Below are 17357 nucleotides of genomic sequence, written 5' to 3'. Positions count from 1 at the left end.
AATTTATTTATCGATTTTTATAGGTTTTGGGTAGAAACTTTAGAGTTTTGTATTTAAAGTATCATGTCATTTGCAAAAAGTGACAGTTTTCTTGTTGAATAGTGACATTCTTTTCTTTCATTTTGGATGCCTTCTATTTCCTTTTCTTGTCTGATAGCTGTGTTTAGGAGTTCCAATACTATGTTAAATACAAATGGAAAGAGTGAGATCCTTGTCTTTTTCCTGAATTTAGAGGAAAGGCTTTTAGCTTTTCACCATTGAGTGTGATATTAGCTATGAGACTTTCATAGTGGCCTTTATTATGTTGAGATGTGTTCTCTCTATACCCACTCTATTGATAGTTTTTATCATGAATATATGAATGGATGTTGAATTTTGTTAAATGCTTTTTAGGCATCTATTGAAATGATCATGTGATTTTTATCCTTCCCTTTGTCATAATGATGTACCACATTGATCGATTTGCAAATATTGAACCATCCTTGGGTCTTTTGAATAAATTCCACTTGATCATGGTGTATGATCCTTTTTAAATATTGTTGAATTTAGTTTGCTAGTATTTTGTTGAGGATGTTTACATCTGTATTCATCAAAGATACTACCCTATAACTTGCTTTCATGGAGTATCTTTTTCTGGTTTTGATGTCATTGTAATGGTGGCCTCATAGAATACATTTGGGAATGTTCCATCCTCTTCAAGTTATTGGACTAATTTGAGAAGGATAAGCCCTAGCTCTTTTTTTATAGAATACAAAAGAGAATTACCCTGTAAAGCTGTCCAACCCTGGACTTTTGTTTGCTGAGTTTTTAAAAAATTACAAATTTAATTTCACTGCTAGGGGTCAGCTTGTTCAGATTGGCTGTTTGCTCTTGATTCAGTCTTGGCAGGCTGTATGTTTGTAGAAATTTTTTGATGTGTTGCTGCTAAGTTGATTCAGTCGTGTCTGACTCTGTTTGACCCCATAGACGGCAGCCCACCAGGCCCCACCGTCCCTGGGATTCTCCGGGCAAGAATACTGGAGTGGGTTGCCATTTCCTCCTCCAATGCATGAAAGTGAAAAGTGAAAGTGAAGTCACCCAGTCGTGTCTGGCTCTTAGCAACCCCATGGACTGCAGCCTACCAGGCTCCTCCATCCATGGGGTTTTCCAGGCAAGAGTACTGGAGTGGGTTGCCATTGCCTTCTCCAGTTGATGTGTTATGAATTATCAAATTTGTTCATATATTCTCTTCTGATTTTTTTGTAGTTCTGTGCTATGTGTTATTTCTCCTCTTTCATTTCTTTTGTTTGTTTTTAATTAAAGTATAGTTGATTTACAATGTGTTATTTTCTGCTCTGTAGCAAAATGAGTCAAGTATATATGTATATATGTATTCTTTTTTAAAATGTTCTTTTCCATTGTAGTTTATCATAGGATAGTGAATATAGTTCTCTGTGCAATACAGTAGAAACTTGTCCTCTTGCATTTCTTGTTTATTTAAACCTCTCTCCTTTCTTCTTGATGGGAGTGGTTAAAGGTTTATCAATTTTGTTTGTCTTTTCAAAAAGCTGGGTCTTTGTTTCATCGATCTTTTCTATTGTGTTTTGATCTCTATTTTACTTATTTCCTCTCTAATTTTTATTTTGCCTTTCCTACTGCTGACTTTGGGCTTTACTTATTCTTCTTTTCTAATTCCTTTAGGTGGTACATTAGGTTGCTTGAGATTTTTCTTGTTTATTGAGGAAGGTCTGTATCACTATCATGTTCCTTCTTAGAACTGCTTTGACTGAACTCCATAGGTTTTGGGGGCTTCCCAGGTGGTGCTAGTGGTAAAGAACTTGCTTGCCAATGCAGAAGATGTAAGAGCACAGTTCGATCCCTGGGTCAGGAAGATACCCTGGAGGAGGGCATGTCAAGTATTCTTGACTCCAGTATTCTTGCCTGGAGAATCCCATGGCCAGAGGAGTCTGGCAGGCTACAGTCCATAGAGTCGCACAGAGTCGGACATGACTGTAGCAACTTAGCATGCATGCATCCATAGGTTTTGGAACATTGTGTTTCCATTTACATTGTCTCAAGGTATTTTCTGATTTCCTCTTTGATTTCATCATTGACCCATTGGTCTTTCTAGTAGCGTGCTGTTTAGTCTCCACTTGTTTGTTCTATTCCCATTTTTCTTTCTGCAATTGGTTTCCAATTTCATACCACTGTGGCTGGAAGAGATGCTTAACATAAGAATACACATTCTTTTCAAGTGCACGTGGAATGTTCTCCAGGCTAGATCACATGCTAGGCCATAACACAAGTCTCAAAAAATTTAAGAGGATGGACATAGGTTTCTGGACTCCAATATCTGTGCCCCTAATCACTGCACCATCCTGTTTCTTGTCAGCATTTGTTAAGTCCTAAACACTATGGTAGGGAAAGAATAATGGGTCTTCGGAGGTGGGAGGTTGGTATAGGCTGAATGAAGCCAAGGGAGTTTCAGAAGGATTATGCTTGGAGTCCTAGAGATGAGGTTGTGTCCTAACTCTCAGGACTCAGCCTCAGGACCTGCCATCAGCCAACATGCTGCAAGAAAATAATGAGTTAGAACCTGATAATTGTCAGATCTCTGTGTTATCCAGCAGTGTTCTCCAAGGGCAGTGCATTAAAGGGCACTCTGCTTCCTGGGCTTCTCTCTAAAGGGCCTGGTACCCTTCTACACCTGTCCTCAGTTGTCCTGACCTGTAACCAAGCCCCTCGAGGCCTGCTGCAGGGAGGGGAGCTGGTGTCTGTGTATGCTGTGGTGACTGGCAGGGAAGCCCAGATACTTTGTCTGCCTTTGTTCTGCAAGGAAATGTGAGTCCCTAGGAGACCTAACCATCTGCAGGGAGGGCTTCCTGGCAAGCATCCCTGGATCCTTGCCAGGGCTCTAAATGTAGAATCTAGGGTGGGGATGAACTTTCCATGAACTTGTTAGGGGCCCTAAAAAGATTCTGGGTGAGAGAGAAAAGTCTCCATGTTAGTTTCAACCTTGAGCTGAATTTCAGACACACCAAACTGGGCTTAGGAACTGGGGAGATCCCTAGCTACCCTCCCTCATCTAGCACATGGGTATATCTTGAGGAAAATGTTGTCTCTAAATGGCAGCGGCCACCTGACTACCTGTATATTCTTCCAGACACTGGCTTCCTGCAATTTCCCATGTTCCTTGATCAAGGCAATGCCTGAGCTGGGCTTGGATGCCACCTTTCCCATCCTGCCCTGTCATCACCAACCTGTAATTGCTCTTGAGGGGTGTCCAGGGAATTTTGCTACATCCTACCCAAGCTTTAGCTGTGAACAGTCTGCAGAACCAGGTGCATTCAGGAGCAGGCAAAGGAGGGACCCAGGCCTCCAGCTGCTAGGGGAAGCCCTAATTAAAAAAAAAATTTGGTTAAAAAACATGTATCATAATGTTCATTGTTGTAACCATTTTTAAATGTATAGTTCAGTGGTGTTAAGTATATTCATATTGTTATGACACAGATCTCCAGAGCTTTTTCATTTTGTAAATCTGAAACTGCTACCATAACTACCATTCTACTGTCTGTCTCTATGAATTTTACTACTCTGGGTCCTTCCTATGGGCTTCCTAGGTAGCTCAGTGGTATAGAATCTGCCTGCCAATGCAGGAGATGTGGGTTTGATCTCTGGGTTGGGAAGATCCCCTGAAGAATGGAATGGCAACCCACTCCAGTATTCTTGCCTGGAAAATCCCATGGACAGAGAAGCCTGGCAGGCTACAGTCCATGGGATCGCAAAGAGTCAGACATGACTAAGTGACTGAGCACAGCAGCACGGGTCCTTCATATAACTCATTCATTCAAGTATATAGAATCCGCCTTTCTGTCACTGGTTTATTTCACTTAGCATAAGGATGAATACCATTCCATTATGTGTGTATGCAACATTTTATTTATTCTTTCATCTGTCAATGGACACTTTGGTTGCTTCCACATTTGACTGTTGAGAATAATACTGCCATGAACAAGGCTGTACAAATATCTCTTTGAGGTTCTGCTTTTAATTATTTTGGGTTTGTTTCCAGAATTGGGATTGCTGGATCATATGGTAATATATTTTCACATTTCTGAGGAACTGTCATACTGATTTCCACAGTGGCTGCACCATTTTAGTCTTCACTATTAGAACCTCTGTGTTTTCTTTTCTTAGTTGACTCTCAGCACATCCATGAGGTGTTATCATCCTTGTTTGACAGAAGCGGTTGCTGAGGCTAGACTTGCCCAGACCCAGCCCTGTCTAGTAACCTGGTGGCAGAGCAGCAGGGTCTGAAGCTCCCAGGGTCAGGGTCCTTTCCTCTGAATGTTGGGGCTTAGAGGACTTTCCCAACCTCCAGCTGGGGTCCCAAACCACAGTACTGCTTGGTCTGGGGAACAAGTATGGATGAGATGGGCCCAATGGCACTGGGGACTTGTAGGGAGGCAGAGAATTTCCTCAGGTGTGTAAGCATGCAGGCCCAGCACAGCCAGGACTGTTTCTTCAGGAGAAACAGAAAGTCCAGAGTCTTATGAACAATTCCTTGATTTTACTAAAATATGTCTAACCTGAGGCTTCTAGTGTGATGTTTGACTTGGTTCACCCTTCTCTTCACTTAAGAGAAGGGAAACTGAGGCCCAGAGAAGGGAGGGAACAGCCCAGGTCTCCTGCCTCCAGGCCACCACACTTGTGGGGCAGAATCATGTTTTCAAGGGGCCATAGAGATATCTGGTGCCCACTCACCCGCCACAGGTTCTTCAAGTCTCCCCCAGATGTTGACCCAGTGGAATCCTGATGGCACCACGTGTCACTGAAACCAGCCTCTCCCCAGTGTTATGTCTGGGCAGAGGAGTAAGGGTTGGTTGCTGGTTTCAACCACAAGCTAACTCTTACTATTATAACAACCCAAAGGACACTTTTAACAGATGAGAACACTGAGGCTAAGAGACCACGGTTAGTGAGTGGCAGCAGCAGGCAGTTGAGCCCAGGTATGCTCGGATTTGAATTCTTGCCGCATTTCTCTCTGTCCCAGGATCTCCATCCATGTGCAGGAGACAGATACCCCTGGGGAGCTGCTTGTGACACGAGGGGGCAGCCTCAGAACCTCACCCCCTGCAGAGACTCCAGCAGCTGTGCCTTCAGGTGAGCAGGACCCACCTGGGCCCAGGTGCTGCCCCCAGGCCCCTGGGACTGAGTCAGGAAAACCTATCCTCAGAGGAGCCAGTGTGCGGAAGCAGAGCTGCGACGGGGGAGCAAAGGCCAAAGAGAAGCAAGGACCTGGGTCCGAGCTGACCATGTCGCCAAGCAGGGCCAGGAGGGACAAGGGAGCTGATTCTGGGGCCTCAGGCCCACAGCAGGACATGAACCCAGGAGCAGGGAACCCTGACCCTGGGAAGGACTGCACAGATGGGGGTGCGGGCAGTGTCGAAGCAGGAAGCAGGACACCCCCAGGAGCTGAGGCGAGCAGCCTAGTATTAGGTAAGTGAGGCTGTTGCTGTGTGCCCCAAGGTGAGTAAGTCTGAAAGACCTACTCTGGGGGGGCCTCCCTGAAGCTTCCAGGTAGAGATAATGTGGGGATAATGTCTGGGAGACCAGGACTCAGAACAGCCTGCCAGCACATCCCAGAGCTGGGGACCAAGGCATAGAGATGCATCAGGTTGGCTGTAGCCATGGGAGAGAAGGAAACGTGGGGGACTCAATTGGGTGGATTTCTCAAAGCCACCTGCCTGCCCAATAGAACTGGCATCATTCTGGATTGATATAGGGAAGGCTCCTTCCTTCATTACCTGATGTCTATAACCTACTATTAGCCATTTGCACCCAGTGGGCTGACTCTCATCCAGGATCAGGAAGGGGCTGCTGATCTGCTTTCTGTCCCAGTGGTGGTGGTAGGTGTCCTTGTGTTCCTGTGACTCAAAAGGCCTTGAGTCTTTCAGCCCTTAGGGCCACACCCTCATGGGAGCCCTCATCCCATGTGGCTGCAGGAAGGCCACCCTTTGCCAATTCCCTGTCCCAGAATTTCTGGAGGCCCTGAGGAAGGGCTGAGTGTTGTGCAGGTCATCCTGGTGCCCCTTGGCTCTTCCAGGCTCTGAAGTTACTCTGATGTCTCTGGTTGCTTCCTTTCCCCTTGTATGACCTGGTCCAGATGTGGACACAGCCTCCCTCAATTCCTGAAACACAGCTGAGAGCAACCTGTGACTTGAGTCTTTTCTGAGACTTGAGATGGTGATCAAGCCAATTTTAGCTGAGGACTCTGTGAGCCAAGCCTCAAGCGTTTGTGGGTGTGTTTACCCTCACAGGGTGGAGTGAGGACACATGAGACACAAGAGAGGCCGAGAAGCACTTGTAAGGCCACAGGGTCTGTGCTGACAGAGCCAGGATCTGACCACTGGGCTCTTGAACCTTGTGTGCAAACCTTGAGAACAGAAGGCAGTTACTTTGCAGTGAAGGAGACTTCAGACTGGAATTCTAAAAGTGGAGTCTCTGCCACACAACCATTTCCAGGGGCCCAGAAAACCAAAAAACCCTACAAAAGTTACCCCCCTTGTGGTCTAGGGCACAGACTCACCTTGGCAGACACACAAAAAAACGCTGTCAAAGCACATTCAACCTTCTACTTTGGGGAGCAGAAAGCTGCTTGTGAGACAAACTAAGAGAAAATAGCAGTATTTTCCCCTGCTCTGGGTCCAGGGTTGCAGAAATCATGGAACCTTCCCGGGAACACTCTGAATGCTCCCTTGATAAACCCCCAATAAGCCGGCAGAAGCCTTTTTGAACCAAGAGGGGCTAGGTCTGGGGGTCGGGGTGGCAGTGGGGAGTGGGGGGAGCTGAGGGGTAGGGGCTGCATGAAGAAGACTCACGGGCTGCTGTCTCCTGAACAGATGACAGTCCAGCCCCGCCAGCCCCTTTCGAGCACCGGGTGGTGAGTGTCAGGGAGACCTCGACCTCAGCGGGCTACACCGTGTGCCAGCATGAAGTCCTGGGAGGGTAAGCGGGCCTTCTGCCTTGATGGGGGTGGGGAGGGCAACTGGACAACCGGGCACTGCTGCTGGTTCTCAGGAACTGACTGATGGAGCCACAGCCAAGAGCAGGATGTCCTGAAAGGCGAGAGCCTGAAAGGCGAGAGCGTGAGCCGAGAGCTCATAAAGAGTGAGTGAGGAGACAGCCGCAGAGCAGGAGGGCCCATGTGGTGTGAGTGAGATGAAGTGGAGGGTACAGGTGGGCCCACAGTGCTGGCCTGGGGCCCATGTCCTGCAGGTGAAATGAGAGCCAACATGGGGTGGGTTAAGAGGAATGATCTCTAGGGTGCAGGACGGCCTGGGTGGTGTGGCTGTGGGGCACTCCCCTGGGGTTCAGGATGGCCCATACCTATGGGGTGAAGAAGCTCTTCTCCAGGTTCAGGTAGCAGTATGGGACGGTGACTATACCTCTGGTGGACAAGGTAATCCCTGTAGTGTATGTGGAGTTGAGGTAGGACCAGAAAGTCCAGGGTCCCAGATAGGGCTGGCCCCCACTCACATGCAGGGTATGCCTCTGGGGCTCTGAGCCTGCTGTGTCATCGTGTCTGTCTCTGCAGGGGCCGGTTTGGCCAGGTTCACAGATGCACAGAGAAGGCCACAGGCCTCTCGCTGGCGGCCAAGATCATCAAAGTGAAGAGCGCCAAGGACCGGGTGAGGTGTCTGCCCCAGGCCAACGGGTGCCCTGGGCCAAACTCAGGACTCCTTCACTTCCTTCTAGGCCCCTCTGGGTCCTGCACTGCCTCAGGCCCCTCCACGCTGAGCAGGAAACTTGGCCACCTTCCCTTGGCTCCCACACTCTAGTCAGCAGTCACCTTGCACCCTGGGGAACAGGGTCCTCCCAGATCTCCAGGGTTGTTTTTGAGGTCTCAGGGTTCCTATATGGGAAATGGGCGGGTCCCTTCTGTTGTAAGGAGCTGGTGTGGGTGGTGAGTTGAGGAAACCTGGTGATGCTGCAGGAAATGAGGATGCAGGGTGTGTGTGTGTGTGTGTGTGAGTGTGTGTGTCTTGGGAGATGCAACTGACTGCTCTTCCTAACCCATTTCTTGGAAACTCCTCTCCCTGTTGGCTTCACAAGGAGGATGTCAAGAATGAGATTAACATCATGAACCAGCTCAGCCATGTGAACCTGATCCAGCTCTACGACGCCTTTGAGAGCAAGAACAGCTTTACCCTCGTCATGGAGTAGTGAGTGGGAGGCAGGGCCAGGGCTCAGGGTGGGGCTAGGAGCCAAGGTTGCAGCAAAACTCTCCCTTTGCCCTCTCTGTGACACCCAGGAAATGTCATCACTTCCTCTACCCGACCTCCAACATAAAACACAGAGGACAAGGCCATTTGTCAGAAACCAGTGACCAGTGAGCCTGGCTTGACCTGTGGATATTATTTTGGCCTACACAATTTTTAGTAATTTTGATTTAGTGCTAACAGTTGGAAATGGGAAAAGTTCACATTAAAACCTAGGTGCCTGATTTTTCTTGCACATATAAAAGATCTAGTAATGCTGGGTCTGCATTCTCAGCTGGAAATAGTATGATGGAGCTTGTGGTAACTGACCTTTGTAGACAGGGCGACCAATTTCCCATTTGCTACAGTCCCCACCACTTTCAACCACCCGTATTGCTGAGGCCAGGGGCTCAGGGGACATTTATTAGCATGCTTGTGTTGCTGTTTTCCTTCTGGTGCAACTGAGGAGAGTGAAACTTTTGTCATGTCATGCCTCTCTAAAAAATAGAAAAACAAAAGTTAGACTAAAGGCTGTGTATTCCAAGAAAACTTTTGTCTCACATCTGGTCTGATTTGTCCACTTAGATTCTTGCCATGTAAGTACTAATTGGCCCCTGTAGGCCAATGAGTTTATAACCTGGGTCTGGAGTATTGACAGTGAGTATCCAGAGTGAGCCTAGGTGATCAGTACTGCAGACAAGCCCCAGTCTCCCATTTGGTCCATTGCTTTCTTCTTATCACCCACACTCTGAGCTGGGAATAGACCAGAGTAAAGGTTCCCCCGCCTGCCCCCCCATAAAACCCCAGATGAGAGTGGTGCCCTCGTCTCACCTGGTGATGAGTAGACCAGTCCTCTGAGAGCCTTGCTCAGTCAGTGTCTGCCTCTCCTTTTGCCCTGGCAGCGTGGATGGGGGTGAGCTCTTTGACCGGATCACAGAAGAGAAGTACCACCTGACTGAACTGGACGTGGTCTTGTTCACCAAGCAGATCTGCGAGGGTGTCCATTACCTCCATCAGCATTATGTCCTGCACTTGGATCTCAAGGTCAGGCTCCGCCCTGGGCGTGTGGCGGGTGGGTGCCCATGTTCCTGAGCCTCTGCGGCTCGCTCATCTTTGAGAGCTCTGTCATCACACAGTCCTGGCTTCCTTTCCTGGCTCTGCCATGGCCTAGTTCTGGAGTCTAGGGCGGGCCAAGTCTCATAGCCTCAGTGTCTCCATCTGTGAGATGTGGAAAATAGCTACCTCATTAAGTGTTCTTTAAAGATCAAATGAAACAACTTTTTTTCCCTATAAAAAAACTCAAAAATTAGTTTTTAAAAAATTAAAATTGAAACACATGCATGTACTAACAAATATAGACAATATAGAAATATTTAAAATGCACAGTGAAAGTTCTTCTCAGCCAGCCTCTGTGCTGAGAGGTCTTCTGTATTAGCACGTTGGCATGGAAAACACTCAAAGGGGAGCTTACTGTACATTCCATTTTTAAACTTGCCTTTTTAAGTATAGTGTGGACATCGTGTCTGATACTTTTTAAGGGCCATCATACAGTCCATTGAATGAATGCATTGCAGCTTCTTTTGTCTACTTGATGAAAAGTAAGCATGTGGTGGCCATTCTTTTCTTTCTTTTTGATACATAGTTTATTTCTCAGTTGTCTGTTCTGTTCCATTGATCTGTTTGTTTCTTTTTATGCTGATATCACACTATTTTGATTAGTATAGTTTTGTAACAGTTTGAAATCAGGAAGTGTGGTGCCTCCAATTTTGTTTTTCTTCCCCAAGATTGCTTTGGCTATTTGGAGTCTTTTGTAGTTCCATACAGATTTTAGATTGTTCACTGTATTTCTGTGAAAATTGCCACTGGAATTTTGATAGGCATTGCCTTAAATTTGTAGATTGCTGTGGGTAGTAAGGACATTTAATAGTAAGGACATTTTAATATTAATCCTTCCAACGAAGAGCGCAGGATATCTTTCCATTTATTTGTCTTCTTTAACTTCTTTCATCAACGTCTTACAGTTTTTAGTATATAGAGCTTTCACTAACTTGTTAAATTTATTCCTAAGTATTTTTTTGATCAACTGTAAGTAAGACTGTTTTCTTAATTTCTCTTTCCTGATAGTTTCTTTTTAGTGTATAGATATGCAACTGATTTTTTGTATATTGCTTTTGTATTCTGAAAATATACTGAATTTGTTTTTAAGTTCTAACAGTATTTTGGTCAAGACTTAATATCGTGTCATCTGCAAATAGTGACAGTTTTACTTCTTTCTGAGTTGGATGCTTTTTATTTCTTTTTATCACCTCATTACTCTGTCTATGACTTCCAATACTCTGTTGAATAAAAGTAGTGAGAGTGAGCATCCTTGTCTTGCTCCTGATCTTAGAGGAAAAGCTTCCAGCTTTTTACCATTGAGAATATTATTTATGGACTTGTCATATATGATCTTTATTACGTTAAGGTATAGTCCCTCTGTACCTAGTTTGTTGAGAGTTTTTATCATGAAATGGATATTGAATTTTTTTAGGTGTTTTTGCTGTATCTATTGGAGAAGGCAATGGCACCCCACTCCAGTACTCTTGCCTGGAAAATCCCATGGACGGAGGAGCCTGGTAGGCTGCAGTCCATGGGGTCGCGAAGAGTCGGACACAACTGAGCAACTTCACTTTCACTTTTCCCTTTCATGCATTGGAGAAGGAAATGGCAACCCACTCCAGTGTTCTTGCCTGGAGAATCCCAGGGACAGGGGAGCCTGGTGGGCCACCGTCTATGGGGTCACACAGAGTCGGACACGACTGAAGCGACTTAGCAGCAGCAGCAGCACTGTATCTATTGAGATGATAGTATGATTTTTATTTTTCATTTTGTTAATGTGCTGTATCACACTGACTGGTTTGCATACATTAAACCATCTTTGCATCCCTAGAATAAATATCATTTGATCGTGGTGTATAATCTTTTTATGTATTGTTGAACTTGATTTGCTAATATTTTGTTGAGGATTTATACATCTATTCTTATCAGGTATATTGGCCTGTAATTTTCTTTTCTTGTAATATCCTTGTCTGGTTTTGGTATCAGGGTAACACTGCACTTATAAAATGAGTTTGGAAGTATTTCCTCCTCTTATATTTTTTGGTAGAGTTTGAGAAAGATTGATACCAATTTTTTAATGATTGGTAAAATTCACCAGTGAAGCCATTTGATTCTTGACTTTTGTTTTTTGGGATATTTTTGATTACTAGTAATTAGTCTGTTCAGATTTCCTATTTCTTCATGATTTGGTCTTATCTAGTTGTTACAATTCTAGGAATTAATTCATTTCTTCTAGGTTGTCCAGTTTGTTAGCAATAAATTCCTCTCTCTCTGTCTCTTTTTTGGTGAGTCTGAAAAGTGAAAAATGAAAATGTTAGTTGCTCAGTCGTGTCTGACTCTTTGCGATCCCATGGACTGTAGCCCACCTGGCTACTCTGTCCATGGACAAGAATACTCTCTCCAGGCAAGAATACTGGAGTGGGTAGCCATTCCCTTCTCCAGGACATCTCCCCAACCCAGGGATCAAACCCGGATCTCCTGCATGCAGATTCTTTACCATCTGAGTCACCTTATCTGTAAAGTTTGTTTCCAGTTTTATCAAGATATAATTGACAGGTAACATTGTTTTTGTTTAAAGTAGAAACATAATTGTTGATATATGTATACATTGCAAAATGATTCCACAGTAAGTTTAGTTAATTATACCACCTCACATAGTTACAGTTTCTTTTCTTGTGATAAGAACTTTCAAGATCTCCTCACTTAACAGCTTTCATATATATAATACTGCAGTGTTAACTACAGTCAGCATGCAGTACATTATATCCTCAGGACTTTTATTTTATAGCTGGAAGTTTGTACCTTTTGACCACCTTAACCAGTTTCCCCAAACCCTCCCCCTCCCCACCTCTGGCAACCACTAATTTGTTCCCTAAACAAACCACTCATTTGTTCGTATGAGTTCTGGGTGATTTTTTTAATAGATTCTACTTATAACTGAGATCATACAGTAAGTGTTTTTCTATGTCTGATTTATTTCACTCTGCATAATGTTGTCAAATTCCATGTTGTTGCAAATGGCAGAATTTCTTTCTTTTTTATGGCTGAATAATATTCTGTTGTGTATATATAACACATTAAAAAATTATTCATCTGTTGATGGACACTTGACTATTGTAAATAATGCTGCAGTGAATATCGGGGTGCAGATATCTCTTCAAGGTAGTGATTTGGTTGCCTTTGGATATATACCCAGAAGTGGAATTGCTAGATCGCATGGTAGTCCTATTTTTAATTTTTTGAGGCAACACCACACTGTTTTGCACAGTGGCTGCACCAGTTTGCACTCCCAGCAACAGTGCACAAAGGTTGCCTTTTCTCCACATCCTCACTGACACTTGTTATCTCTTGTTTTTGGATGACATTCATCTTAACAGGAATAAAATGATATCTCATTGTGGTTTTGATTTGCATGGTGGCCATTTCTGTGGTTTTTCACTCCACTGGGGCAACAGGAGGATTTTTCTCTACAACCTCTGTCGGGAATCTCAGTGGCTCTCTACAGAAGATGGGAAGTGGGTTGGTTGGACCTACATGTTTGCACACTGCTCCTTCTGACTATCTTTCTGGATTGGCATCAGACTGTGGTACTGTGAAAAATGGTAGAGATGGTGAGGAATCAGCCTCAAACTTCCCTGCTCACTGGAGCTAATTCCAGAGCCTCTGGACCAGCTTTCTGGGGCATGAGCAGTTAAGAGAACCTAGGATTCTGTTCTGTGATTCAGGATCAACGAACCGCCTTTGGGACAATACCTGTGACACTAGAGCAGGAGACAGTCACTGCCAAGGTCTGCTTCCCAGCCAGGGGCAGAGCTTGTGCTGGTCCAGCCTCTTCCTGACCAGGAGATCTTACATAAGTTCCTTGATCTTGTTGATTGGTCTTGCATAAGCTCATCAACTGACAAGTGGAGATTAATAATATCTACCTCCTAGGAATGTTGGTTGAATTAAAATATGAAATATTTTAATATTTCACTTGAAACATAACTAGTGTGACTGAGGAACTAAAGTTTAAATTTTATTAGTTTTTAATTAAATAAAAAGCTGATATGATTAAATTATTAAAAACCATAAAGTATATTTAGAACAACTTCAACATGTTAATTTGCTTTTCAAAAACTATCAATTTCATGCAATCTGAATACAAATAAAGGGTTTCCCAGGTGGCTCAGTGGTAAAGAATATGTAAAGTACTTCTGATGAAACTTTAGTGTCTGAATTAAGATGTGCTATAAATGTAAAATACACACTGGACCTCAAAGGCAATATAATAAAAATGATTGAAAGTATCTCATAAATATTTTTATTTGGGTAACCTATTAAAATGATAATATTTTGATATATTTCACTAAATAAAATTATTATTAAGATTAAGTTTTAGAAAATACTTTGAGATGAATGAAGATGAGAACACAACATGCTAACACTTTTGGGGTGCATCTAAACTAGAGATGAAATTTGTTGCTGCAAACTCTTATATGTTCAAAAGATTTAATAATCTAATATTCCACCTTAAGAAGCTAGAAAAAGAAAAGCAAGTTAAACTCAAAGCAAGTAGAAAGAGGGAAATAAGAAAGATTAGAGCAGAAGTAATTGAAACAGAAAACAGAGAAACAGTAGAGAAAATCAGTGAAAAGAAGTTGGTTCTTTGAAAAGATGAATAAGTTGACAAATCCTTAGCTATCTTGAATTAGAGAGAAAGAGAGAAGACTCAGTTACTAAAATGAATGAAATGAAAAAATAAAATAAATGGAATGAAAGAGGGGACATCACTCCCAGCCTTACCAAAATTAAAAAAAGATTATAAGAGAATATTATGAAAACTTATATGCCAGTAGATTAGATAATATAGATAAAATGGAAATTCCCTAAAAGGCACAAACATCTGAAAACTGGCTCAAAAAGGAACAGAAAATCTGAATAGACTTATAACAAGTAAAACAGTCAAACTAGTATAAAAACTACCCATAAAAAAATCCTAGGCCCATATGGCTATCAAATGTCTAAAGAGTTAACACCAATCCTTCACAAAATGTTTAAAATTAGAAGAGAAAGAAACATTTTCTCACTCATTTTAGAAGACCAAACTTATCCTCATCCCCAAACCAGGCAGACCTCACTTCCTATGATGAAACTACAGTACAATACCCCTTATGAATAGAGATGTAAATATTCTCAATAAAATATTACTAAACTGAGTATAGCAACATATAAAAAGGATTATACACATCACAAACTGGGATTTGTTCCAATAAAGCAAAGTTGGTTTAACATAAGAAAATCAATCAATGTAATATGTCACATTAAAAGAATAAAGGATGATATCACCTGATCATTTTAGTAGCTGCAGAAAAAGCACATGACAAAATTGAACACCTTTTCATGATGAAAACACTAAGCAAATTAGATATAGAACTTCCTTAGCTTGATAAAGGCCACCTATGAAAATCCCCCAGGTAATAATAAACTTAATGGTAAAAGGTTGAATGCTTTCCTTTTAAGATCAGGAACTAGACAAGGATGTTTATTATTACCATTTCTATTAATCATTATACTTGTTCTAACCAGGGCAATTAGGCAAGAAAATAAATAAAAGGTATCCAGATTGGAGAGGAAGAAGTAAAATTCTATTCACAGATGACTTGATTTTGTATATAGCAAATCCTAAGGAGGCTAGAGAGAAACTATTAGAACTAATAAATGAGTTCAGCAATATTGCAGGATCTAAGATGTAAAAATCAATTGTATTTCCATACATTAGCAATCAACATTCTATAAATAAAATTAAGAAAATCATTTCATTTACAGTAACATCGGAAAGAATAAAGTACTTAGAAATGAATTTAACCAAAGATGTATAAACTTTATATTCTGATAACTATGAAACATTGTTGAAAGAAGTTAAAGATGACATAAGTAAATGGAAAGACATCCCATAGGTCAGAAAACTTAATGTTATTAAGATGACAATACTCTCCAAAATGATCTATATGTTCAATGTAGTCTTGTCAGACTCATAGCTGACTTCTTTGCAGAAATTAATAATCTAATCGTAAAATTCAGATGGAAATTCTTGGGACCCAGGAGAGCAAAAACAATCTTGAAAAAGAGGAACAACAAAAAAAAAAGAAGATGATGAACAAAGTTGGAGGATGCACATTTCCTGACTTCAAAATCTACTACCAAGCTACATAAATAAAAAATGTGTTATGATGTAAGGATGGGCAGACATATCAATGGGATGCAATTAAGAGTCTAGACTTAAACCCTTTTATTTGTGATCAATGGATGTTTGAGAACAGTGCCATGACAGTTCAGTGGGGAAAGAGTAGTCTTTGCAATAAATGATGCTGGGACACCATGCTTGAGATCCACATAAAAGTTGAAGCCCCACCTCATTCTATAAACAAAAGTTAACTCAAATGGTCATAGACCTAAATGTCAGAGCTAAAACTATAAAATTGTTAGAAGATAGTGTAGGAGTAAATTATATCTGACTAAAAAAACACAAGATAGAAAAGTTGATAAATTTAGATTTCATCAAATTTTAAAAATCTTTATGCTTCAAAGGACACCATCATGAAAATGAAATGACAGCCCACATATGGGAGAAAATATTTTCAAATCGTTTATCTGATAAAGGACTTGTACCTAGGGTGTATAAAGAACACTTACAACTCAATGAGAAAGATAAATTTGAATAAACATTTGTCTAATGAGGATTTTTAAATGGCCAATAAGCATATGAAAAGATTTTTAACATCATTAGTCAAGAGAGAAATGTAAATCAAAACTACAATGAGATACTATTTCAGACCCATTGGATTAACTAAAATAAAAAGTAAAAATGGCAAACAAGTGTTGGCTAGGATTTAGAGAAACTGGAACTCTCAGACATTGCTGGTGGGATTGTAAAGTTATGCATCCACTTTAGAAAACAATTTGGTAGTTTCTATAATGTTAAACATGGAGTTATCATACGACCAGCAATTTCACTTCTAGGTATATTCTCAAGAACTGAAAACACAAGTCAACACAAAAACTTGTACACAAATGTCCTTAGCAGCCAAAAAGTAGAAACAACACCAATGTTTACTATGTGATGAACAGGTAAACAAAATATGGTAGGTATATTGTCTTTATAAAGATTATTATTCAGCCATGAAAAGGAATCAAGTATCGATATACGGATGAACCCTGAAGAAATTATGCTGAGTGAAAGAAGTCAGATGCAAAAGGTCACATATGTATTTATGATTCCATTTATATGAAATTCCCAGAACAGGCAAATCTACAGAGATAGAAAATACATAGGAGTTGTAAGTAAGGAGGATGGAGAATGACTGCTGATGAGTATGTTTTTTTTTTCCTGAAGTGATGAAAATGTTCTAAAACTAGAGTGGTAAACTATGTACTGAAAAACCACTGAATTGTATACTTTAAAATGGTAATTTTTATGATCACATCTTTATTATTTATATTTCAATAATGCTTTTATGAAAATTAAGTTCACCTATTTCTTGTTACTTTTTTAATGTGGCTATTAGAATTTTTTGAATTATGTATGTAGCTCACATTATATTTCTATTGGACAGTGTTATTCTAAATCTTATAAAGAAGGCCTGAAGATTTTTAATCATCATTTTTCTGAACCTATCTGAGGAGTTTCACAACCCCATTGTAACATAAGTAGCAATAAAATCTTCTATTGGGAGAACTAGTGCCTGATATATTTGCTTCACAAGCTGTAAAGTCTTTAATGCATTATTATATCATTTGATCTTTACACCTTCCCAGGAGGAAGGCAGGAAGAGGTTATTATTCTCATTTTACAGATGCAGACACTGAGATTTCTGGAATGGGAAAGTACTCATCTAGGGCTACAGACCCTGGTCATGGACCCCTGGACTGCAGGCCCTGATCTCAGGTCTCCAGGTCCTTTGTTCTATAAGCCTTCCATCTGCCCTCAACCCCTCCCCACCTTCGAATCTGTCTGCCACAAGCAGCAAGAATATTCCA

General features: G+C 41.7%; 1 protein-coding gene across 9 annotated transcripts in view; it reads left to right on the top strand.

Moving 5' to 3' along the window:
- The window catches only part of MYLK3 (myosin light chain kinase 3), a 57879-nt gene that overhangs the window by 22112 nt on the left and 18410 nt on the right, over window positions 1–17357 (top strand). For 7 of the 9 annotated variants that reach the window (XM_055553411.1, XM_055553417.1, XM_055553418.1 and 4 more), the window contains 5 exons: window positions 5033–5478; window positions 6882–6987; window positions 7577–7670; window positions 8095–8204; window positions 9143–9284. In XM_055553411.1, coding sequence (XP_055409386.1) covers window positions 5033–5478; window positions 6882–6987; window positions 7577–7670; window positions 8095–8204; window positions 9143–9284 — 898 coding nt within the window. The remainder of the gene's footprint in view (window positions 1–5032; window positions 5479–6881; window positions 6988–7576; window positions 7671–8094; window positions 8205–9142; window positions 9285–17357) is intronic. The other 2 variants (XM_055553413.1, XM_055553415.1) reach the window with 2 other exon arrangements.

The sequence above is a fragment of the Bubalus kerabau genome, chromosome 17 (assembly GCF_029407905.1).
Source record: "Bubalus kerabau isolate K-KA32 ecotype Philippines breed swamp buffalo chromosome 17, PCC_UOA_SB_1v2, whole genome shotgun sequence".
Taxonomy (NCBI): Eukaryota; Metazoa; Chordata; class Mammalia; order Artiodactyla; family Bovidae; genus Bubalus; species Bubalus kerabau.
Note: the sequence above shows the minus strand (reverse complement) of the source record. Positions and strands in the feature narration are given on the sequence as shown.